The sequence below is a fragment of the Myiozetetes cayanensis genome, unplaced genomic scaffold, assembly GCF_022539395.1.
Source record: "Myiozetetes cayanensis isolate MyiCay16 unplaced genomic scaffold, myiCay2020 scf19, whole genome shotgun sequence".
NCBI classification, from domain to species: Eukaryota; Metazoa; Chordata; class Aves; order Passeriformes; family Tyrannidae; genus Myiozetetes; species Myiozetetes cayanensis.
This window is the reverse complement of record NW_026087400.1, coordinates 3,826,092-3,852,309: the sequence shown is the minus strand read 5'-3', so window position 1 is coordinate 3,852,309 and position 26,218 is coordinate 3,826,092. Positions and strand designations below refer to the sequence as shown.

The window sequence follows — 26,218 nt, the reverse complement described above, 5'->3', positions numbered from 1 at the left end:
TGCTGCCTTGGCTCCCACTTTGGCTTCCATCAGTCTTGTAGCACCCTCAGCGCATCTTCCACTCATCTTTGCTTCAGTCTCTCTGCTGGCGACACCAGGAGTAAAACCAGTGTCCAATAACCTGAGCTTCTCCAGAAAAGAGTATTTTTACTGCAGACAGTCAGACATTCCCTGCCCCGTTCCCCAGCCCTGAAACAATTTCCCATCCCACCTGACAACTCTAACCTGCACTTGCACCCCAAATACTTGCCAGGCTCTGGCACCACATGAAGATCTTTGGCCTTTAAGGCTCAAAACCAGCTGGGCCCCTATGGCAGGTGCAGGAGGGGCAGAGGGCAGCTGCAGTCCCTGCCCTGGGGACCCTGCACCCAACCCCACACGTCCCAGGGACAGGTGACCCCTCCCACCTCCCACCCAGCCCCACTGTGTCCCACAGCCCTTCCATCCCGCACCAACTTACAGCGTGCAGACGTGGAAAGAAAAAGCCGGTGGGCGTTTCTGCATTGAAAACATTTATTTTACAACAGTGGTTTCCGATAACTTAGCAATCTTTATTTTAGTTTATATTTGGACATACAAGACACAAATTACCATGCTAAAACAGAAAATAATTCCTTCTGCCGTCGCTGCGGGTATGTACAGGAGCTCAGTAGTATCGAGTGTTACAATCCACGAAGTTCAGACAGCCACGTCTACTTACAGACAACTCAAAGTATGGTCCTTTAGTAACATAACAAAATAGATAATATGTCTATATTATAATTGCTTCTCAGATGCATTTATACCTCGATTGTGGTGGGTTTGGTTTTTTTTTTTTTACTGTTTTTTTTTTTTTTTAATTTTTTAAAGATGGGCTCCCCCTACCCCCACCCCCCGCCCGAGTTGAAGTGCAGTGCAAACGCAGACGCGCCTCTCCCGGCGCCCTCAGCTCCCGCCAGCTCCATGAGGAGGCCGGGACAACCAAACCCCATGAGGAATTACACAGTTCAGGGCCTTGCTCACATGCAAAATGAACATAAACCGCCTGGGATGTCAGCAGTGACACCAACCGACCCATCCACACCCTGCCCCAGCCTGGCGGGCGACGGTGGGATGAGAGGGAGGAAGGAATGACAGCGATCGGCTCAGCATCCAGCAAGGAAACAGCGCGTCTGGAATTGGCAAACTCGGAGTTCATAGACCGTGATGGACACAAACAGAACTTCAGAGGTGCCAGCAGTAAAAATCTCCCCAGTATTCCCCCATCTCTGCTGTGAAGCAGGAACCCCCAGCGTGCTGCATGTCAGGAACAGCCCCTGGAAGGAACGGCCCGAGGAGGAGGAGGGCGGCAACAGCTCTACCCAGCATGTCTAGAGGGGACGTGGTGGGACTCACAGGTACACTGGCCACAACTGTTGTGCCTTCACACGGATCACTGCCAGCTTCGGGTTTAGGAATTTCAGTGACTCCAAGTCCTGATGGAACCAAAGTGCAGGTGGAGGGACTGTGCCCGGCCGTGCAAACACACCCCACTGCTCACGTGGGAACTCCCCCGAGCACAGCGTGGGGAGCAGAAGGTGCTTCTCCCACTTCTATGACCCACTTATTTATACAACAGGCTCCGTGTCCTCACCAGTCCCTTGACCCTACAGGTCTGGGTTTGGGTTTTCCTGCAGCTGAGAGGAAAGAAGCACAATTGTGGCCACACAGAACTCACACCTTCCACCTGTCTGGCTGAGTTCAGCGCAGTACTTTGAGCCAAATTTCACTTTTTTATCACCAAAATAAAACCAGCAGCAAGTCCTAGGTGCACACCTGTTGTATAAATATATACATATGTGCATATATACATACATACACACACGTGATGCTGCAGCCCACAGCCCTCAGCACGGGGTGGACCTTGCTCTGTGAGCTCACCCAGCCTCGCTCCAGGGAGTCCAACGTGGTGAAAACCAGGGAAAGACCCCAGATCGAGGTGTTCTGTCACAGCTCCAGTGATGAGCACATCGACCGCATCTGAACACCCCACGGACCAGCTGCACGAGTCCGAGTCACTCCAGAGCTGCCCCTGTGCCCTCTGCCTTGTCTCCCTTCTCTCCTCCAAAGGAAAGCTGGAGCAGGTAGAGGGGGCCAGGACAAGGGGCAGCTCATGGAATTCAAGTAGATTGTTAAATTTTTGGAATGGTTTGACAAGCAACCACTCACAGACTGCAAGAGCACCCCCACGGGGCTGGCTGTGGAGAGAGGGAGCAGAGAAGACAACGGCACTCGGGAATGAACAGCCAGTTTATATAAGAGCTTCCTCTATACATATACATATATATATATATATATATATATAACCACCAGAAATTTCCAGCATCTATCCTTTTAACACCTAAATGAACTGTGCATGTAACATTGGCATAATGAAAGTTTGTCTTCCAGATTTCTGGCATTTGGCTTGTGCAAACATCAAAGACAGCCAGGTTCCCTCCCGTGGCTTCTCCTCGTAAAGAAAGCGTCTTCTTGGAAGGGCACGGGAATTGCAGTCTTGCCGAGTCCCAGACAGTCCCAGTTAAGTCTCCCAAGGCAGCTCATGGAGCAGACCACGGATCTTGTGGGAGCTGAACACTGACAAATTTCCTGCCACCTGGTGAGCTACCGGTTAGGATTCTTTCGAGAGATTTTAAGCAGCTGTTGGTGCAATGAGACACTACAAACTAGGTGATTTCCACTAGAACACAGAGAAGCGGCACCAGATGATGAAGCATGTGAAGTTTATACCAACCTGACACTACAAACACGAGTACTGGGGGGTTACAGCTCAGTGCTCCGAGATTAACGCGCATTTAAACACCATCCGGGATTATTAACACGAGGTGGGGGCTGCAAACGCCACCCTGACCACCCTGCCGGGGTCACCTGTTAACCATGATGCCAAGATACAGGTACACTGGGTACAAAAAACCTGCAGCACAAATTTCCTAAAGTCTCCAGAAATGGCAAGAAGATTGAAGGGCACAGGGACAGACGAAGGGCACAAAGTAGTTGAGAGAAGCAGGTGCCTCTCTCACGGAGTGTGTGTGGTACAAACGCCCTGGTACAGCCCCCCAAAGTGCACTGGTGTCCCGCCACGCCACACAACCGCCTCGCAGATGGGACAGGAATAGCTTTTCCATCAGGCTCCTGCCCTGGTTACACCCGTGTGAGGGTGTTCCCAGGCTGACAGGAAGGGGTTGGAGAGTTGCACTGCCCTGACCGCAGCCCTGCTGCAGGACTGGGTGTTTCTGTGCCCAAGCACTCCTCAGTTCTGCTCCTCCAAACCTTCAAGAGCATCCCACTGTAAGAACACTAGGAGTGCTAATATCTAAAGCAGTTTAAAAAGCTTACAAATCTAAAAAGAAGACTAAAAAGGGAACATTGCTCTAAAACGTCACTGCATGGGACCAGCAGAAACCGACACCCTACGGGACGCCACCGAGGCTTACATAAATTTATATACAGATAAATATTTAAGAATTTCCTACAAAAATCACTAACAAAATGAGACTGGCATTTAAGGGCTGCAATGCCCCTTCAGTACAGTGCATTGGGGATGCCCCCATCCCCAGGGAGGACGGGCAGGGCAGATCCAGCACCTCCTTCTCCAGCAGTTCCACGCACCGGGAAGGACAGGCAGCACCCGAGCGCTCTCAGCAGCAGCTTTCCCTCCTCAGCCTAAGCTAGGAATGACTCTCCATGCAACACAGCTCAGGGATAAAGTCAGTGGTCCTGAACACCAGCTCTCTGGATAGGATTCACCCTGATGGAGCTACAAGTGCTAAGGAAATCGGTGCTGGAGTGGTCGGAGGAGCTGGATGGAGGCGGCCGAACGACTGAAAACGGAGGGCTCAGGCAACTCGTACAAATGATACAACTTCAAAGAAACAAATAAATAAATAAAATCCAAGCTCAAGTTTTGATTCTGGTAAGATGTCAGACAGAGATGGACAGTGCTCAGGTTTGACTTTGGAGGGAAACATTCTGCACTAAGCCAGGTCAGGGACGCAGTGCTGGGACATGGCAGCTCCACCTGCCCAAGCTCAGACCTCCTGTCTGAGCTTCTCCACCAGATTTCAAAACATGATTCCCAATACAACTTTGCATTTACTATGATTCCACTTGGCCATTTTTAAGTGCAACTCGTGTTAGAGCCCAGGGTACTTTTGTACCTTCCCTCCTAGAGGGGAAAAGTGGGCATTAACTTACTTATCTTCCAATGACATGATTTTGGCTTTAAAAGCGGAATGTTTAAATCACTTTCTTACACAGTTCAAGAAGAACTTCAATAATACACAACAATCCTAAAGTCAAGAGATTAGACAGTAACATGGGCAAACTTTAAATAGCTTTAAAAAATATGAATATTCATGTAGAATTATGTTTTTCCATCGTTCTCTGTAACTGGGATCTCGGAGTGGTTTCCCTCGGAACATCTAACATCACTCTGGCACGTAACAGACTAATTTCCTGTTCACACACCACCCACAGACAACTGACAGGAAAGCAGTCTCTCTCCAAACTCATCCCTTGCTAAGCAAAGAACTAAAACTGCAGATTTATCTTGGATGTCATCTTTCCCCATGGATAACGGTGCTGCCTCTGGTCCTCACGTGCTGCTCACATTTTGGATCCCTTGTCAGGAGCCTGCAGAGCCATTCCAGGTGTGTCCCACACCTCCCTGGAGCCACAACTTCCCACCAGCCTCTCTGCTTCCATGGAAACAGCCCAGAGGGGTTAAGAAATAAGAGGATTATTCCAAATGAACAGCAACAACCAGCCACCAGCACCTGGGGCAAAGCTGCTCCGCAACAACCGGCTTTGTGTTACCACCAACACAAATGCAGGGACAGGGAGTGTAACAACTCCCAGGGAACAGTCCCTTCCCCATTCACCAGCTCTCTCCAATCAGCCACACTCATTTACAAAGCCAAAAATCCCCAACACCTTATATTTTTTTTTCCAAGAACACAATTTGCACAGTGAAGGGTGATTTTAACCAGCAACTGTTTAGGGACAAAGCCTACAGATACTCAAGCATATTCCAGCCTGTAATTCTACATCAAGAACAGGCTTCAGGCAAAGTCTGCAAGGACAGTCAAAAGTGATGTTGGATGTAAGCCTAAAAACTGCTTTTCCATCCAAGGGGTCAAACAAAGACAGTAATTAAATAAGGACCTCAAGCCAAATCATACTCAAATGTCCTCAAGACCACCTAAAACACAAAAAAGTATCTTGCAGTAAACTACCACATTTCAGGTCTAAAAGGACCATGGGCAAGGAAGAAATGACTTAAGGAACATGCTACTGAAATCAAGCCATTGGTTAGAGGTCATGGGGGTTTTTTTGGAATTTTGGGGGCCTGATGTGGTACCAAAAGCGTGTTGATCTGCATCAAGCTCCTGTGCAGGCAAACGTGCTTCTACCAACAGCTACAGCCAAGTCTGGGTGTGCAAACATCCCTCACTGAGCACTGAGACCGTGCTAAGAACATTTTCTCCTACCCAGCATGTTTAACAGGGTTTTCACGGTGGATTTTACGTGTTCCATCACTGCTGCTTGTGCAAAGACAGCGGGAAAATAGATTCCAAATGGTTCTCTAGCAGGAGAGTCCCCTCCTATCCTGGTGGTTTTCCTACAGACCAGCAGAGCTTTACACTGCTCCAAAGTAACCCCTGGAGCAGCAGACACGTTGGGAAGGTGCCAAGAGCTCCTCCAAAGAAAGAGGGGGAGAAACAAAACAGGGGAAGGGGGGTACAAAGGACAGCAGAGTGATAAAAACCAAAGCGATCAAAACTAACGAGGCCGTAATTTCCCGCTCAAAGTGCCAAGTGTGGGTTCTCTGTAGCTGTTCTAGATCCTGATTCTGTATCCCCTAAAGCAGGATTACTGACAGCAAAATACACCAGCAATTCAGCAGCTGCCTAAAATGCCTTTTTAACTGTTCATTTCAATAAACCACAGTTTACTAGAGCAGAATTCGGACTTGATTTGGTTTCAAAATAGAACAGGAAACCTTTCAGTGGCTTCCACATAGTTGTTCTGAGGAAAAGAAAAACACTGGTGTAAACAAATCTAAATGCAAGACAATGTGCAAATTATACAATATAAACACAAAGAAAGGTGGTTTGTTCCTAAAAATCCATTTCAGTACTCCACAAAGGTGGTCATGAGAAAATTAAAGGGTTAGTGTATTATAAAAGCTTTAAAAAGAGACAGGTAATACCCCATTTGTCTACTAAAGTCTCAAATTATCAGAACAAATTTTTACAAACCAATTTTTTTAAAACATTTCTGCTGTTGCCTGCATTTTACTCACTTGCTCAGTGAGAGCCAATTAACCAGTTTCACTTTAAGATTCTCATGCATTCAGAAACAAAGCTGCACTATTTGGTCTTTAGCATTTCAGGAAAACAACTGAACTCAAACCGAAACAGAACTGTGCTTGGAGTTAAAAATCCCACTGCCACCACCACAGGAGCCCATTCCCAGTTGGTTTTGGTTCCATTGTCACTGGAGATCGCCTCACACACAACGAGCTGTTCAATTTACTGTTCAAAGATTGGCAATTCTCCCTTTTTATGTCTCAAGGTAGATTTATTTAAGCTGAAAACCAACATTAGAGAGGACTCCAGCTCTGCAGGACTGGCATTTTTTGGTTCTTGGCTTTGTAAACTTGCTTAGATAAAAACTCAGGAACAGGAGGAATGAAAGAATTTGTTTGTTGCACTCAAATGAAAATCCTCAGCTTTTAAAGGTCTTCGACAGCTCAGCTGTAACAGAAGAACAGTGGCTTCTGTGACAGTTTCTGAACCTCATTTTTAGGCCAGTACTGCTGCTTAAAATGCAGAATGTCTCCATCGCACTGACATTGTGACAACTCAATACGTTACACCACAGACATTGAACATAACTCCATACATGCTATTAAAAAAAAAACCAAACAAACAAAGAAAAAAAAACAGGGAAAACAAAAACCAAAAGAAAGGAAACAAATAAGACCGTAGCTAAACTGCTTTAAATACTGCATGCTACAGCACTTCACGTATCATCGAGATACGACACTGAAAGGTGACAAAAGGCTGAAGGGATTACAAAATATTTTCGGCAGGTTGGAAAGCTGCCTTCTTACTGTGGCAGAATTATTCCCCCTCCCCGTTCTCTACTTCTAATGTTCATGATTCTAGTGTTGAGTTGGCCATGTATTTATTATTTTTTTTTGTTTTTGTTTTTTTTTAATCCATTCTAATGACAGTGTTTCCTTAACTTAATTAAATCCATCAGTGTGGTAGCTGGGGTGAGAGTCAACTGTGAGCTGGGTTGTCTCTGTGGCTGATGCTGGCTGTATCACAATAGGTGCGTCTGAGGCCTCTGAAAAGGGAAGACAAAAGGCTTAGGACACCAAGGAACAAACACAGCACTGTATGTTTTGGTCAGCACAAGTCACATCTCCCTGCAGGGCTCTGATACCACAGTTTCACGCTGCTCTAAGAGTGTGATGTTAGTGCCCTGATTTTCGGTGTGCACACAGAGCGCTTGACTCAAGTCCACACGTGGAATATTTATCATATTTCCTTCTCCCTATAAGAGCAGCTGATCCTCACCCACCATTCAGCAGTGCCCATTAAAAATGTCGTCACAGCTTACACAAGGCTCTCCAATTTTTTTAACTATTGGTTTAATTCTAAAGAAAGAGTTTATACCTTCATGAACAGTATCAGACAGAGCTACTGGGGCAGCAGTGCCAGCTCCTTTGCACCTGACGCAGTTCCAGCTGCCCTGACACCCCCAACCTTTGGGGTACAAGAGCCCCTTTCTGCAATCACACACTCCTGGCCCCGTATGTTACCCCCAGAGATGTGGGAGGAAGATGAATGGTGGTCACTGACTGCTCTGAAGCTGATACCATCAAGTTCAGCGAAGACCCTCAGGGAGTTTTTGGCAACTCTATACCCGGTGTCGGCGTCACCCACACAGTGCCACAAACACTCCCTGCTCATCACCCACACCCCAAGGCCTGTGCTGATCCCTCACTGATGGGCCTGGCAGGGACTGATGGTCATCCCAGACATCCAGCAGCATTTTCACCTACCCCTTTCATCTGACTGCAACTGTGCCTCCAAGTCCTCTGGAGAGACATAGTATTCCTGCTCTTCGCCTTCGGGAGGTTTCGGTTTACACTTCCCACAGCAACAATTACAGCAGCAGCACAGACAGCAGCAGCAGTAGCAGGCTGTGATGAGCCCACAGAACACAAACAAGGCCTGCAAGGGACAGAAAACACAGAAATAATCGCAACCTGTGCCTACTGCACCGTGATCACGGAGTTTGTGAGACTTGGATATGGAACCAGAGAGCAAAAACAGAACTCACCAGCTACAGCTTTATTGCCTCATCAACAAGAAAGATTTAAAATTATCTGCAAAACTATAGCCCTCCCCATTTTACATTGAGGTGAATACTGACAACCTGGCTTGCTTGAAGAATTGCTACAATTTAGGTTAAGTGGACTATTTATTCTGCTGCATCTGGAAGAACATACAGGTCTAAGACTGCATCTGTATTAAAATCCAGAGGTACAACAGCTCAGAACGGGCTGTAGCTTGCAGTAATATCCCTGACACAGACTGACCTGTGCTGGCTGATGCACAGGTCGTGATGTACCTTCAGCAGGGACCTGGAGCAGCCCAAGGCTGTGGGCATGGCTGGGAGCTCAGGGCACTGAGGTTTGATGCTCCCACTGTGAGCAAGGCAGCCCCAAGAGAGCCAGGTCTGCCAGGTGCTTATCACAGTGACAATGGGTTAAATTAAAGTCTTCCTGTAGGTCACTGTATAATTGTTTGAAAGAAATGATTTTACACATATCAAACCAGCACAGTGATACAATTATTCCCTTCCTTAGGGGAGTCAAGAGAGGGAGGCAATGCTGGCAAAGGGTGGAAAAATTCACCCATGCAATGAAATGTAAGCAGACTTCTCCTGTGTGAGCTCAAGTTCAGAGTCAGGACTCATTTTGCAAAACTATTTAGCAGATATCACCAGAGAACACCCCGAGACCCTCATCACTTTTAATTCCACTAGAATGGAAGCTTCAGTTAGTAACAGAAGTCTTTGTATTAGGTCTGTTATCACCAAAAGATCACAGAAAAACACTTGTGAACACAATGCAGGAAGAGGGTTAATTACCAGGTATCAGAAATTCTGCAAATTTCCAAAAAAACAACACACAGTTATCAAATGGAGCTCCTACAGGGCTTTCAGTGCCAACCCAGAACAACTTCCCTGCCCTTTTATTTACCTTTGCCCACCAGCTGGACAGCACGAAGTATGTGTTCACATTTTCTTCACCAAACTGCTCTGCTACATAGAGCCCCAGGGACCCATACTTATCGTAAATGTTCCTCTTTGTGGCATCGGTCAATATTGCGTGGGCATTATTGATCTCTTTAAATTTTTCTGCTGCCTCTGGATTATCAGGGTTTTTATCAGGATGATATTTCAATGCCAGTTTCCTGCAGGAAGAAGAAAAAAAAAGGAAAAAAAAAAAAAGATTAAAAACTGTGATTTGGGTTCCTGTTTTTTTGATTTAGTTTAATTCCGTAGCCTGCCACGCAAGGGAGACTTTCATGTTTCCTTCATCTGTGATTCAACTTCCCTGATGATTCTTCCTTAGGTGATAACAAAGAGCTACAGCAGTGTCTGGCTTAGCTCACAGGATTGACTTCAGACTGTTGGATTTGACCCTCAGAAATCCACAGGGAAAAAAAAAAAAAGACACTGAAGAAAAGTAGTTGTGTTTTTTTTTTACCCTCAGCTCCAGCAATTTCCACCCATAAGTTTTGCTGCTCCTGCTACAGCAAAAAAAAAACCACACCCCAAATCTAAGGTATAGCACCAAAGAGTAAATAGAAGCTGCTTGAACAGCGTCTGAGCTGCTGCTTCTGCAGTGTCTGAACACAAAAATAGAACAGACGATCACTTGTGGTTAATTCACCAATTCCTGTGCAGGAACAAAGTACTTCTCAGTTCAAGGTTTGCTAGAATAGAAAACGCTTCTCAGTTTCGAGATATCAGGAAATCACAACGTACACCTCCCCTAATCAGGCCAGATCTCTTACAACTCACAAAAAGATCAGATTAGGCATTGATAAATGTGCTAGTTCTCACGTGGCCCAGACTATTTACAGAAACCAGCAGAAATTACTGGGCAAGCACCTCCTTAGAAACAGAAAACACGTGCTCCCCAGTACAAAAATGACACGGAACTCTGGGCTGCCTCTTCTCCACCACAAAAGGTTCTTGTACAGAAAATGACCACAAAGTCTCATATTTGAGAAACACGAGAGGAGCCTGCAGAGGATTCCACATCGGCTTTGCAGCGGGGTAATGTTTAGACCAAACATAAAATAAGGATGCGTGTGCAAGCCCTTGGATGTGCCTGCAAGGGTCTCACAGCATCTGAAAACCTGAATGGCCCTTGGAACGCTCCCACTGCACACGATCCTGCTCAGGTGAATAATGTCCATGGCTGCCACTCGTGCCGCAGCCTCAGGGAGGACTGAAAGAATCACAGCTTTTATAATTACAGGGAAGTTCTAGAAACCTGGAAAGGGCTTAATCAGGCTGCAGTAAATAAACAGTTTTCATTTCCCATCTCCTACACACACACAAAGCCCAGAGCCCCCGGGCCAGCAAAGGATGTGCACATTGAACACGGTACAGGAGCAGCAGAGGAAACGAGATGAGATGAAGGTTCAGGTAAGTATGAAGCAGCTAAATTTCACCCCAGGACCTCGTGGGGCTGTTCCTCCAAAGGAAAAACTTGCAGTCTTTTCCCCCAGGATGGTAAGATTATTTTCCAGTTGCTTGAAGATAACCGATTCAAACTTCCACTTAAAGTTTTTAGAAAGATACACCTAATTTTTGAAAATCTGGGGTCCCAGTTTATTCCTAGACTTCACCATGTCGTTCCCATTGGTATTACAAATGTAACTTGGGAGGGGAAGAAGTTTTGGTAAAAGACTAAAAGGAAACAATTTTGCAAAGAGTATCCTCAAGGAAAGGTGATGCTGACCCCTAGTGTAATTCCATACACATTGCCACTTGTCACAGAGCAGCAAGTGCATTTAAGTAGATTTTTTGGGAATGTGGAAAGGGAGGTTGTTACAGAACCCTTTTTCTGTTATTAGTTGATCAATATGAAGCCATTTCATGTCTCCAACTCTTTACGAAAAGAAACAAAGAAAAAAATCCTCTTTTAAACTAGTTAGCTCCACAAAGAATATGAAATTTTGAGAGGAATTTTAGGAAAGGGTAAGTGTCGATACTCGGTTTCCATCCTTATTTGCATCTTTATTCTCTACCTCACTCAAGTGGAAACGATGGCCAAAAAGTCAGTTCTGCCCATCTGTGCTACCCCTGAACCAGACACAAGGCTGCCTAACAGGTAGAGTTTGACTCTGATCACGCTGCCTTAAAATTCTATTCAACTTTTAAATAAAGCCCTTTCAGAATGACACTGCATATTTGAGAATCTAGCTTGGAAATATGGGTGGAAATTGAGAATTTAGATGGAAAAATTGAAAAGACCTAGGCACGTTTTCACACCAAGAAGCAACCAAGTTTTCACCTGTTTTTCTTACGTATTTTTCTTGCAAAAGGTCTAAATATACCAACTCAGGCCCCTCTGTAAATAGGCCATCTGTTGAACATTGAATTAAAGCCATTTGTGCTACTGGGGCAGGTGTGAAACTCGAACTTTTACCTGTAAGACTTTTTGATATCATCTGAAGTGGCATTTTTGTCCAGCCCCAGCACGTGGTAAAGGGATTCCCCAGAGGTAGAGAGCGAGCGTTGCCTCTGGTCTGCCATCTTGAGCTAACCTGAGGAGAGAACTGGCCCCTGCCAAAAAAAAAATTAGATTAGGAAATACTTAAAGAATAAAACAGATCTCATGAATCAAATCATCCTTAAAACCAGGGTTTGCATGAGAAAATTCAGCTTTTATGAGGTTTAAATGTGCTTTGAAATGGCTCTTTGCACATGTGGAAGGTAAAAAGATACAAAATGAAAATTTCACTGAATTACCGGAGAAAACAACTATTATACTTTCAGCACAACACCAGGCAGCCTGAATCAACACTGTGTATACTCAACTTTTCTTTCCAAGAAGCCCAAATCAACAGCTGAGGTACAGCTACAGCTATCCCTAAAGATACTTCTTAATATTCAGACTAAGAAAGATTATTTGTGGTAATATCTATAAAAACAATCAATTACACTTTAACAAAAAAAACCCCAAACCTCCCCACACCTCCCAAACCCCACCAGGTCAAACAGAATCCTTAAGGCAAGTCCAGTGTGCCTAGGCCTGTGCATCCCAAGAGGAAAGAGGGAATGCCTGCCCACTTAGAGAGGCGCAGATCTCCCCTCTCGTAATTTAAAGTTGAGGATCCAACATTTGACATGCATTCTAGTCAAATCCATGCTACTTGAACATGGATTAACCTCCTGCTCCACATCCAAACGTGGCAGACCCCAGAGGTGTCCCCTGTGCCATGGCAGGGACAGGTCTGGTTGTGTCCCCTCCCATCCTGAGGAGATCAGCTCTGCTGTTCTTTAGCTGCAGAACTGCAGCCAGGATGAGCATCCAAGAAAAGTCTATTGGCTATTTTTGGATTATGTCATTACAATTAGCCTACACCAGATTATGCAGCCTTTGAAAAAGATATTTAAAGCACCAGACTTTTCTAATTTAACCCTATGTCTTATATAACAAAGTTAATAACTCCAGCTTTCCCGAGGCTGGCTGAAAGCGACGCTCTCAGACATCCCTCCCCTGCGCTGCCTGGGTGGAGCTGTGACCTCACACCTCACAAAACCACAGCACATGGGAACTGTCACACCCACACAAGGGTGACCAGGCGACAAGGAAGTGGACACACACGTTACCACTGTCTTGTTCAGCTCAGACCCTGCTGCTCATCCTCTCCCGCATTTGGGCTCTCCAGCTCTCCATTTATTTAACACTGTGCTCCATGTCCAGTTGTTGTAATTGGAATACATCACCTAAACCAAACTCTCATCCAATCTCCTTCAAGAAGTCTTTGGCAATTCTACCAAGTTTAATACAAGGAAGCCTAATAGGAAGATATAAATTGTTACTGTTGATAATAAAAGGTCTAAATTCTAAAGCTCTGGCTAAGAATTCAAACTGCACCCCAAATCTGGAAGGTGAATGTGTGGGTAGGGAGAGTCAATCGTTTCAAGGACATTGTTCAGTACCAAAAGCTCTCTGTATGGGAGGAAAATTACTGAGTGCTGCGAGACACAATACAAACAACTCACTTATTCAGGCATAATCTGATTCAGTGAAAGGAAAAACGTATTTCAGGAACGAAACCCCACACCAGGGCACACAGCAGGCACAACCCTCCAGGCCAGCCTTTTCCCACTGGGAGCCTCCCAACCCCCTCCATGCTGGAGCTGAGGTCAAAGACCGATGATCCTGACATCTCCCTAGTAATCTACCTAATCACAGCAGCCTGCTCCCACTGCTGTCCTGGCTCCCTGCACAGCTCCTGCTGCTCTGTGACCGTCACCTCACACCCTCCTGGGAGCCTCCAGCCACCAGCCCCCCATCAGCAGCTCCCAGCCAAGGAGTGTCTGCCACTTCTGTCACTGTTGCTCTTGGACACGGACCTGTGAAGTCTGAAGGGAGGGGGAAAAGCATCCTGATTGGAATTTTACACGTTAGTTTGCTCTCCCAGAGAAGATACTGCTTCAAATGGGAGCTTCCAGGGCATTCCAACATTTGTGCTGTTTTAAAGTCTGCAGCTCTGTTTAAGCACAGCAAGCTTCCTGTAACATCAATCCAACATGCCCTTGGTGACAGATGCTGCAGATCACAGCCATACACCATGTTCTGATTAACAAAATCTCCACTGCTAAATTAGGGCAAATTTGTTTAATAAGAATGAATTCAGTTTGACCCAGGTGGTATCTATCAGTCTGCAGGCACAGGAATACAATTCCACACTGCTGCATCCTTAATTGCTTCCATCTGAGCAGTCCAGGGGATCCACAGCTGGGTGTAACGGGGTGTTAGCACTTATTTCTCCAGACTGGTAGGAAATGGACACCTCGGCCTTGGCAGAAGAGTGGAGGACAAGGTGGTGATGGGAGTTCATCTGGGAAGCTTGTTATTTAAGGGAACAGAGGAGTATTATTACTAGGAATGCAACCTTTGGCTTTTTTAAATACGAAACAGACAATAAAGATGCAAGTTATTTAAGTTCTGAGTGCCTCATAAACCAGGGTATCATCTATCCTGCTGTTTTCACACGTGGCTCTAATTCACAATCCTGAAAGCTGCCCTGTATTTTTAAAAACGGTTGTGTTCAGCAGCAGGAAGCCATCTGCTCCCTGCTCTGTATTCTAACCAAGCTGGATGCCCTGAAGAGGCTTCTCTGGGAAGGCTCTGGAGAAAGGTAATCTCCTGGATTAACCAGCACAGTGTTTAACCATCTGTGTACCGAAATATCCTGCCTTAGTCAGCTTTAACACAACAGGCAGCTGCTTCCAGCAGGACCAGGTAAATAGAACTGGTACCACCTTGCTGAAAAGACTCAGGTTAAACCTGAGAGGTTTTCATGGGAGCCAGCCTTAACATTCCAAATGCATCCATGGAAGTTCAATCTTACAAAGGCTAATTTTCTTTTCAGCTTCCCAAAAGAATCCCATCAAGGTTCGTGAAACTGGTGGTACTTTAGCTTTTGCCAAGACTGCTGACTCTTTTGGAAGTCGTATTTGACTCATTAAAGTGTTATTACAGAAAAAAAAAAATGAACAGTTCTGTGCCAGTTTAGGGAACTAAACAGTCACAGAGCATCCTAAAGAATGCCTGCACTGGAAAGGGTGACAACAGATCCGGTGGCCAGAAGCAGGGAGGGAGGGCCAAAACTCCACCTGACCTGCTTCAAGATGCTGCAAAGAATTTCACTGGAAGGGGGCAGCAAGGGGGATATTGATTTTTCCAAAAAACACCTGTGGAGCTGTGCAACAGGACAGAGGGTGGAGGTACCAGCACTGGTCACTCAGGGAGAATTTACTTGAAATAAAATTGAACAGCCACTGTTCTAATTTTCTTAATGTCTGTATATTCATCAGTTTAAATTCCTAAAAAATATAACAAAACATGAATGCTGTGCCAGTGCATAGACCTGTACACATGTGCTATTCACAACATTGCACTGAACTATCCTCAATGCAGGGAATGTGGCTGCCAACAGCTGTTCCAGAAAGTGAAATCCCACTGTAAAGGAGAAAATCCACCACCCTCTGACAAGGTGATACCCACTGGACACAGGATAACGGGAGGTCATTAATGCTGATGGATATTCTCCTTTGCAGAGGAGTTTGGTTGAAACCACAACAAAACACAAACTACCAGTAATGCTGCCAAACCCTCTGCAATTACAGCTTTAAGAGCACATCAGCAGATGATTAAAGAGTCCAGCTTGGAAACGATGTTTTGCCAGCTCTTACAAAAATTATGTCTAGTTGATGCTTTATTATAGAACTTTAGGAAGCACTGGAGTATTTAAGGAAAGATTTGTATTCCACAAAGCCTTGCTGCTAACTGACTGTGTGGTAAAATACAATGTCAGTTAAAGTTATGATTCCAGCTTTTCAAAGATTTACAGTGCAGAAAATTAACTACAGGCATTAATCTTTAAATTAATTATCCTGTCTCAAACAGTATTCATCAGTAAAATTCTAAACAAAAACACTGAGCCAGAAAACACTTCAGTAAATATTGATTTGTCACAAAAAAGAAAAAAGCACCACTGGCCTCCACACCCTGTCCATCTGTCTCAGAGTCATTTAGAGTCGTTCTCACAATCTGGTATTTTTCGAGGGTGAAAAACACCCGTTTTTACAGGGGAGAGGAGAGAAGCTCCTATACAAGATTGTGTTACCACTAAAAATATGAGGTGTTTTAGGTTTGGCTTCCTGAGGTACTAAGAGATTTCTATAGGAAATTTTGAGCTTTGTTTCCTTGGCAATATTTTGAATTTAAATGAGAAGCTGCAAGAAATACAGAAATCCAGAACTTACCTGGTGTCTACTTCGAGTATTCTAAGGTAAGTGGTATCAGCCTTCACACACTTCTAAAGCTGAATCTCCTGAAGACAAAACAGAAACAAAATAAATTGTTCACCAGCTCTTAGGCTGAGGGTTCATTGAAACACTGTCATCGCATTACTGGACAGTAAAAACACACAAGTGTTTTATCAATATTTATACACAGTAAGTCCCCACAACGTAAATACTTGTCTTTAGAACTGATTAACTGTCAAAGTAAGTGACAAATATTTTAAAGCATAGGTTAGAGGGCTCTATGCTTTTCTCTGTAGCTTCAGTCTCTCTTCCTCATTTTTTTCCCACGTGAAACACACTTACCCAGTCGCACCGAAAATCTAATAAGCATTATTGGTTAAAGAATTTGGGCTTTTTCAGTTTAGGCCTTTGTGAAATACCTGTGCTGAGAACAAGAGAGGCGTGTTTTTCAAGTCTTGCCAATGTGTCACGTTGTCAGAGAGGGACTGCTAAAGCAGCTCAGCTCACACAGCAGACCCCAAGCTCCGGCACAGAGCCCGCTCTGAGGAGCAGCACCAGCTCCTTCTGCCAGGACACATTTCCATCAGGAAAACAGAGGTTTCATCCCATTCACATTCCCCCATCCTGAAGCAGATCACTCCATGCAGAAACAAGGCTCATTTCAATGTACAAGGAGGGAGAGAACCTGAGATGAGCCAACAGCACAGCCTCAGTCTTTCAGCGGTCAAGGCAAAGTCAGACAGATCACTCCAGATCAGTGATCACATGGAAATAAGAGAGTAAAAGGGCAAGAGGAGCCTAGGAAATGCTATCTGATGCTATAGAAAAAAATTGAGGAAAAATCACTGCAACAGTTTAAAATATCTTTCCTATTAAGCTGGTACAGGACACGTCTAACCCTCATCACCAATCCCAAAGTCACTTGTGCATTGGATGGCTGAACAATAAACCTCCTGAGTGGAACTTGAGAGCAGCTTTTTCCCGGCAAGTCATCGCTTCATCATCATCCAAACCCTTTCAACAGCTTCCAAAGAACAAGCTCTGAATGCACTGGAGAAATAAACTCCCCATTGAATTAATAATTAGGCCTTTCACGCACTGGAAGGTTTCAGTGTGGCGAACAGAGATGTTGGGAATACAACCAGTGAGCTGCTGGCATCGCTGCCCACAGCAATTGTTTGGTGCCATCTGCAAGAAGCTGCTTGATCCAGCAGCACATCACTGAGCGGGTATGAATGAACCAACCAACAACTCAATAATCAGCTTACTGTTAATGGATCTGTTTAGTTCCTTTGATAGGTACTGGCAAAGGACTTTTCCTGAAAAACGAAAGGCAGGGAGTTAAACTTCCCCACTCAGGGTGTGTGCAATACTAGAGGGTGGAATACCCCTCCAAGGAAAAACAACCTGGTGTGTGAAGCTATCAAAGCTCCCAGGTTTCCTGCCCGCTGCTTCCCTCACTACAAAGTAATCCACAAAAGGCACGTTTTTTAAGCATCTACAGAAAGCTGCAGATGGTTAATGGGGTTGGCAACCAGAATTATGGCTTCACACCTAGATGAAGAACATCTTTAATTGTACCACTGATTCTGTTTCAAACAGCAACCTTAGATGTTTGACAGGCAAACTGAGAACCAGTTAAATTATGTTCAATTTATGGATGTACACAGATAGAAATATGGGAGTGGAACAGGAGAAAAAAAGCAAAGTTCAAATGTACTTAGGAGACAAATACACTTTGATAGAATGAGCTATCCTGCTAAAGTCAAAATTGGGCATGTAATGGTATAAATAACATACAATGATCTGTGAATAGAAGGTTCAAACACAAGATTCTGGCCCAGGCCTCATCAAAACTCCATCAGTAGAAAAGATTATTTTTTACAGCACATATACATACATAATAACCATCCATGTGCAGAACTCAAGATATATATAGCAAAGTATTATCTTAATCTGGATGCAAGCAGCAATACTTCCTTCAGTCTTTCAGCTATGCCGACACGTTTCACTAAGAGCAGGCAGCCTGATTTACAGCTGAAAATAACCAAACAAGGCAGAAATAAACGCCAAAGGAAACTACTTCTTATAAAATCAAAGTATACACGACAAACCCATGCCAGCTACTCCGCATCCTCCCCTTCCCCAGCGCATCCTCCCTGCCAGCACTGAGCCAGCCCAGCGCTCCATCCCCAGGGTTCACTCCCTCGCTTTCTGTTGCAACTGGCAATTCCAATTTAGTGACTCAGGAATGTTTTGATCTCCCCATCCAATCTCATTATTCAGCAGGCCAGATCCACTGACCCAGAGCTCTACATAATACCCGGCTTGTAATTACTTGTAAATATCCCCCCCTCCCTTATTACACGATATTCACAATCCAAATAAGAGCAGAGGAAACGAAAGGGAAAAGATGAGGGGAAGCGTTTGAAATCCACATCAAGCGCACGGCACCCGGTTCAACAACACACACACAAAGAGGAAAAAAGTCTGGGAAAAGGGAATGCACAGTTGTTTAAGAAGCAGAAAATGCAGATGTGAGTATGAAAATGAGAAGATTAAAGAATGACAAAGATGAGATAACAAACAACAGCAAAGCTACACAACTGCAAATTGAATTCAGCAACACATTCAAACTGTGGTGAGTTTTGTAACACAAATGAAGAAATTCGCTTAGGAAGGCTGTGTGCTCCTGCACCCATTTTGCTCAGACCAAAACCAGCTCTTCCAGCCTTATTTCTCCTCCAAATTTGAATCCAGTTTATCTAATACTGTATTTTCCCCACACACTGGAACCATAAACAGTGCTCAACACCTTTCCCTCCTGTAACCAAGAGACAGATATTCCCTTTTTCCTTCCAGAAATCAGACACGTTCTCAGACCTATTTGACCAAAAGTGTGTGTGTTTCTTGTCTCCCCAAACCTCCTCTGACAGATGCTGGAGAACCATTTTTATTGAATAATTCCAGTGACAGAACTGCCCTCATCCTGCTCCAGATGTTGTTAACAGAAAGAGGGAAGCACCTTCAGGATACTTTCCCTCATAATCCATCTCTGCCATGTACAGGAGCTGTACCACAGTTAGCAAATATTTAAAGAAATGCTGCTGCAATTAAGGTAAATACAATAAATCAATATACAAAACAGGAACTCCCAAGCCTTTATTTTCACATCCTTACTTGCTCACATCACTTGCAAAATGAATCAGCATTGGAGAAACAAGAGGAAAAAGCTGAAGGCAAAGCAAAGTGCCTGCAGAAAACCACTACTATTTTAAAGCACCTTTCTTCTCCCTGTAGCTGTCTTGAAATAGTGATTTTTAACTCATTAATTGAATCACTAACATTTACTATTTTGTTAAAGCATCCAAGAGTGTGCTTTGGTGTTGCTTATATTTTTGTATCACAGCACAAAAGCCTCTCAGCTACATTTTGCTATTCAGTTTGTGGCCTTTTCGCTAAAGGTCACGTGAGAAATTTCATAGCCATAAAAAACATTCTGTTTTAACATAAAAGCCCTGATGGAAAGCTAACTGAGCATCCAGGGAATTAAATTAAGTGCGTAGATCTTTCTCCCAGAAATGAAAAAGAACTTTACTATGTCCAAATGCATCTGCCTTGGGAACAGAGGACAGGCTTCCAACAGGGAAAGACTGCAACACTAAAAACTTCATTAAATTCCCGTAAATATGAGGATTTTTTAAAAAAATAGAAACACAGAGCTTTTAAATAAATGAACAACACAATTTTTCTGCTAAATTCAAGTCTAAATTGATGTAACCCCCACCACTGATGACTGCCAGAGAGGTTCCACTGAAACTTGTGACAAACTTAACTACAGTGACACAGTGTTGTTTCTCTAATGAGCTTAGCAGATTAAAATGTGGCCATTTAAGTCTGATTGACCAACCTGTTATAAAGACTTGTGACCTTGTACCCTATACAAGAGTAAGATTCAAGCCTGCTAAAGGAAGTTCTCCATATCAGGGGTGAAAAATGTGAAGTATTAGATTTGCATTTTCTATCCTCTCTCGTCAACTAAAATAATTACTCTAAAAACCGGGGGGGTTTAGTGGATTCCCTGCTTAGGATTTCATTGCTCCTATTTAATCCTTCAGCAATATTAAATTATTGTTTGTGGCATTACACTAATTTATGTGCAGAGTGTAACTGTCACAAACTGCACATGGCTATAAAAAACTTGTGTCTGCTTACTCAGTTATTTAATTTAACCATTTAGGAAAAAATCAGCAGTTCTGTTTCCTTGGCTCATTATTACTCTTAATTTTTGCCCTCTATAAATTGTGTTTGAATCACTGTAACTACTCACAGCAAGTTCACTGGAATAAATCAGCAAACCCACAACATTCCCTGCTGTGGGTAAAGTGATGCTGATGCCAATTCCTCTGGAGAAGAAATATTTTAAACTTCTTCAAAAGCACCAGTGCAGACATAAAGCTCCATTTGTGTCAGGTGGGTTTTATAAATTATAAAAAAAAAAGAATTCAGTCCCGTTTTTGTTTTCCTACCAGTTGTGAGAAAAAGGAAAAGGTAAATGAGGGTTTTCCCCTCCTCAAAACTTACATAATGTAACGCTATGGATTTACAAACTGCAAAACATGGACCAAAATGACTTTATACCTAAGCTGGTGTTGGAGTTGCTGTGTTGTCAAATAAACACTCTCGGCAGTTTCAATCATGAACAGTTTTTGGTAAAGACTCTGAAAGGAAGAGTTTATTTTAATGGGTTAAAAAGCAAAAGGGAAGAGCAGGTTGTACCAACAGCAGAAGGCAATGCACATACCTTCACCCTGAACTAAAATGATCCACTCTGGTGTTTCCCTTTTGAGAAACTCTGCCAGTTTTCAAGTTATCAAACTCTGTCATTCAGTTGTTTAATGGTTGTCTCTCACCCCACCAAGCACACAAATATTTTGCTTAAAAAATTATGAATAAAAAGGCAAAATAAGCAGAACTTATAAAGAATTTGTATTTTCCAGAAACAACCACCCACCCACCTCAGGAACAGAGAGGTCAAAATGCTACCAGGAACCCCCTGTAACATCAGAGCCCTTCTATTTCACAGGATAATTAGAGTTTAGTAATCTAAAATATACATTTTACTCTAAAAATTAATCTTATTTATCTTCATAATACAGGCAGAAAGTAGATTTTTCCCCTGATTCACTTTTACCTCATGTATCCAATCAGGTCCTCCCAGCCTAAGATGATGGATAACTATTCCAGCAACACTTGTATCTTCTCAGTTAAATTCCGAAGGCTTCAGTTCCAGAGGTTATTTCTTTTGCAAAGTTAAAAATTAGGTGTAGCTTAAGATCCTCTCTTCTCCTAATTGCTCAACTGTATTTCCCCAGTTTTTATGGAGGGTGGGGAGGAGACTTCACTATTTCATTATTTCACTTCCTCACAGAAACTGACAGAAAAAAAGAACATTTTCGTTTCCTTCTGTCAAATAAAAAACCCAGAAAACATGGGCTTCTAACACAGCTCCTTTATTACATCATGAAGAGCTGCAGTAGAGCTGCACTGGGGACCAACCACTGTGCCAGTGGTCATGCCCAGTGAGGCCATCCCTGCACCAATAAACAGGAGTTTTAATCACAACCTGCTCTATCCCAGAGGTTCCCACTGGCACAACCCCTCCTGCAGGTCCTCGGTGGCCAAGCACTGATTGTCACCACTCCCTGCCAGCCCAACACCACAAGCACAGCAGGACACCACTCCTGCAGCTGAGAAAAACCCACCAGGACACGCAGTCGGTGCTGTAAAAGATATTTTGGGCCTGAGGAAAAAAAAACGGCCAAAGACCCCAAACAAAAACAAGCCCAACAAAACTCCACCAGGAGTTAAGTGGTGCCCTGATTACCAAGGGGGCACAGATAAAACCACTGTGAGGGGTGAGCACAAACCCAAGCACAGCAAGTCCCCCCAGAGGCCACCTGCAGGCTCCAGGTGAACACCTGCCCAGAACTCAGCTGGCACAGAAAGCAGGATTTGCTTTTCCCACAGCCTGGATCAAGGACAACACCACCCCCACCCCAGCAATCACCAGACCTCACTATGTACCCCCCAGTCCTGCAAACCAGAGCTATCCCTGCACATGGAGCAGCAGGACTGGCCTAAAAACTGCAAGTGAAATGGCAAGCCATGAACAGATTTACTAAAACTAACGGATGCAAACAAATATATGTGTATTTTGGACATGGGAGACACTTTTCATACCACAGATTCCTCCTCGCTGGATGGTGTTGGGTGTTACAGAAAATGCTTTAAAAGCCCCAAGGAGATGAGTTTCAAACCTGCCCCATTCAAATCCCCGGCACATGGACATTCAGAAGCATGAAAGGAGTTCAGACTTCAGAATTCCACGACAAAATCTGAACTGACCAGCTTAGCTTTTACTTGTTTTGGCAGGAAAATACAACCAAGTTCCTTCTGAAGGCTGGGTAATGCTGGCAGTGATGCCTTCACTGCAAAGATTTCTGTTTCTTCTCAGGTGAATTAAACCAGAGCCAATGTCCTTGGGATTGAGAAAACATTTATTCCCTAGTGATCCCAAAGTTTTGAGGAAAGCCACTGTGAATGCACTGCTAATGTCACAATATTCTTAGAAATGCCCCCAGAATGCACTACCCAGTACACATCCCATATGTTGGAGTCAGCTCTCCTGGCTACAAATACCCAAACAAATCCCAGGGCTGGATTAAAAGGGGTTTTAATTTAAAGTGACATTTTCTTACAGGAGACAAACTCTTTGGTATTTTCTAAGTATACAGTGTGGTTTCACCAACAAAAAGATTTATTTTATACTACTCCTCCACAAACCATAACGATGTTTATTTCCCCTGTTCTCCTCACTCTGCATACATTTAATCTGCAGACTGCCTGATGAAGTATGTCCTCAGCTCCTCCACTCAGTCTGGCAACAGTATTTCATGGCTGCTTAAAAAAAGAAAGAAAGAAAAAAAAAAGGCAGTCTATAATTTAGAAATAATAAGGCAACTAAGAATGTATTTGTTCTACTGATTTTCCCACTAACTCACCAGTGATTTAACAAGAAAAGACATGGTTTGAATTTCAGACCATACACTCATTTTGCAAACCTGACACTTCAGGAAAAACCACGTTCTAGACTTTAATTGTAACTGAGTTTTCTAACATTATAATTGGGTAAGAAAAAGAAGACATATAGTTTTTATACCCTGAGTTTTCAGACAGGAATCACATTTCAGACAGCTTAGAACAAAAAGGCCACTATTACCAGTGGGGCATAATTTAATCACTGCCATTCCCAAGGCCTTTCAGTTCCAGTACAAAGTATAGAATTATCACATTCAGGGCCTTTTCCCCACCTAAATAACTGAGAATAATGTCACAAACCCCACAGTTTTTGTGACTGTGACACTTTTTATTCCTCCCTGTGATCTTCACTAACACCAGAGTGTGACTGTCTCTTCACTCTGCCTGTACCCCTGATGTGATGCCATCAGTCCAGTGTTAAACCCATGTCATTCCTAAACATACTCCCCAAAGCACAAGGATGTCCCCCTGGAAACCCTTAACAGGAACAAAATTAGTTGTAAAATAACACCTTTCTCCATTCAGGGTTATTTTAAAATAGTATTTTATACATCCACACATTTTAAACAGCCTCAAAATAGCAAGGAAGAGTGAAAGTCATAATAGATAATTTTTAACATGCAGGAGGGAGTCCCTGGGCTTTATAAGGAAGATATCAACAGAATAAGCCACGGGAAGAAATGTGGTTTTAAGGCAAGCTGCAGGAAACCAGGGTAAGGAGTTGTGCATTACCAAACAACTAGGAAAAATGTTGGGTTTTCATCATCCAGGATGTTTCATCCAAAATATGTTCCATTCCAGGCCCAATAGTAAAGTCATGTTGGCTGCTGTCCCTGTTACCCAAACCACTCAGTGAAATAGTGAGGTAGGCTTGGGAAATTATACTGTGCACCTTCCAAATACCTTCTGATTAACTCTGATTGCCTGGTTTTCCTGAGCTAATTGTGAATAGCAAATGCTGTGCCAAAGCAAAATTTAAAAGGGCAACAAGAATGAAATCAGCGAGTGTGGAAATCAGGAACTTTTTAGGAAAAGAAAGAGACATCTATTAAGGAAGGTAAATATTTTCACTAATTACTGTCCAGACAAAAATATTTCCATTGAATAGGTATTTATTTCGCTCTCTGATGAAAATGGTCTACTCCAAGCCAGAATATTACAGCGTTACCTTTAGGGCCTTCAGAAGGACTGACTGACCAGTGATTTGCCAAACCAAACCCCAAAGAAGACAAAAATAGTTTTCTGAAGAAGGGACAAGCTTCAGACCCTATTTCTCTTCCACCACACAGACCAGAACAGCTCCAAGTCATAAGAATCCTACAGGTGTGGAAAGTAGGGTCTCTGTGTGACAGAACTCATTAGTTATCAGATGGAAAATACTCCTAAAGTTCTCAAAGAACAGCAACTCAGAATGAACCTGGAACTAAATCCGTTCACTGCCATAAACAGAAACTGAATCCAGCTTTTCAACTCAGTTTAGAACAGGAATGTCTCTGGCTACAGCTTCCAAGAAACAGGTCACCTCAGATTTCAGTGGAGGGACAGTTGTGTGGTCCCTTCCTTCCTCCTCAAGGAGCAGCAGGTGAGGAGATTTTGGGGGGTGTTGGGAAGAATGTAGCACCCAGGACCTCCAGCCAGCATCCCAACAATCACTCCAGAGCTCAACCAAGGTCCCCTGTCCAAACCACCACGTACATTGAGTCACGTGAGGTGTACTGGTATGCCCTCTGTGAAAGCACATGAACACTCTTTAATTTTATTCCCCTTCTACCCACTTTTATCACAACGTCCCATGTCTCCCAAAGACACACTGCCACGCTCCAGACCCTGAACAGGATCTTGCACATCCCGTTTTGGCCGCTCATCCCCGTTCTTGTATGTCCAAATACCAGAAGCAGGAGCACCAGCTTCCATGCTGACCTCAGAACCAGAGAGAAGTAAAGAAAAATTAAGACATTCCTCAACATATTTTTAACAGTAATCCCTCAGGAAATGCTGGAAGCAACCTGAAATTATAAATATCCCACCTGATGCAGCCTGGCCTTGGTAAACAAATTACCTGCATTTGGCATATTCAAGATTACTGCAGATATCGTCACTTGTAACTGTCCACAACAACATCTGGAGTTTGGCTTCCAAGTCCCCTCCTCTCTACGAGCAGCTTGAAACCTAATTATGTTTTTCCAGTAAGTGTCCTTAAATCCTTATGCCACGAGAAGTAGATTCCTAAGGAAAATTCCCCAACAACTGACCTAGGCAAAGGCCAACATAAATTAAACTGCTACAGTATTACCATCAGAGCAACAGAAAATCCTGCTAAGATGTTACACTTGTAATGACAGATGGAAGAGAAAAAGAATGTTTTCATCTGAAGTAGAGAAAAAAATCGAAGACATAAAAGGGGAAACGCAAAGAGGAAAAAAAAAAACCTCTGTGAGTTTCTGCTTTATGGAACTGTAATAGGTCACTGCAATGATATCAGTAAACTCTGGGCTTCTCTTACCCCCACTGTAAAACATCAGCAATCCAGAGGTTCTGTATCTTCACTTTTTTTCTGCAGATTGTTCCTGAGAAGTTGCAAAGGTTCCAGAATCCCTGACACCAAACACAACTTCAGTCAGACCCAGGTGAAGCCAAGGAAGGACTGTGACGCTCCTTGGGACCAAAGCAGAAGCAGGATGGTGTAAGTTCTCCTAGAGCGAGCAGTTAAAAACCAGCTCCTGGCAGATACATAAATATATATTCTCAGAGGGAAGAGGAAGCCCAGAAGGCAGGAAGGGGAAGCACGAGCTGCTGTTGGATCTCTGGTTTGTGCTCTCCTATCATTGGTCTGAGATAGTGCCTGTCGTTGCAAACAGATGCACAGAACCATTGACTTGCACCATTCACTGGTCAGAAGCCACAAAAATACCAGTTAATGAACACAGACTTATGTCACAAAACTCAAAAAAGGAAAGGTTCACTAGTGGTGCTTTGGTAAGAGGTAACTCAA

General features: G+C 43.7%; 1 protein-coding gene across 1 annotated transcript in view; it reads right to left on the bottom strand.

The window, feature by feature from the left end:
- Nucleotides 1-495: 495 nt before the first annotated feature.
- Nucleotides 496-26,218, bottom strand: part of DNAJC5 (DnaJ heat shock protein family (Hsp40) member C5) — a 30,745-nt gene continuing 5,022 nt past the window's right edge. Inside the window, exons 2-6 of the mRNA XM_050313613.1 lie at nucleotides 16,123-16,190; nucleotides 11,768-11,904; nucleotides 9,302-9,515; nucleotides 8,096-8,267; nucleotides 496-7,374 (exon numbers count right to left, since the gene is read on the bottom strand). Of these exons, the coding sequence (XP_050169570.1) occupies nucleotides 7,271-7,374; nucleotides 8,096-8,267; nucleotides 9,302-9,515; nucleotides 11,768-11,874 (597 nt within the window). The 5' untranslated portion in view covers nucleotides 11,875-11,904; nucleotides 16,123-16,190 and the 3' untranslated portion in view covers nucleotides 496-7,270. The remainder of the gene's footprint in view (nucleotides 7,375-8,095; nucleotides 8,268-9,301; nucleotides 9,516-11,767; nucleotides 11,905-16,122; nucleotides 16,191-26,218) is intronic.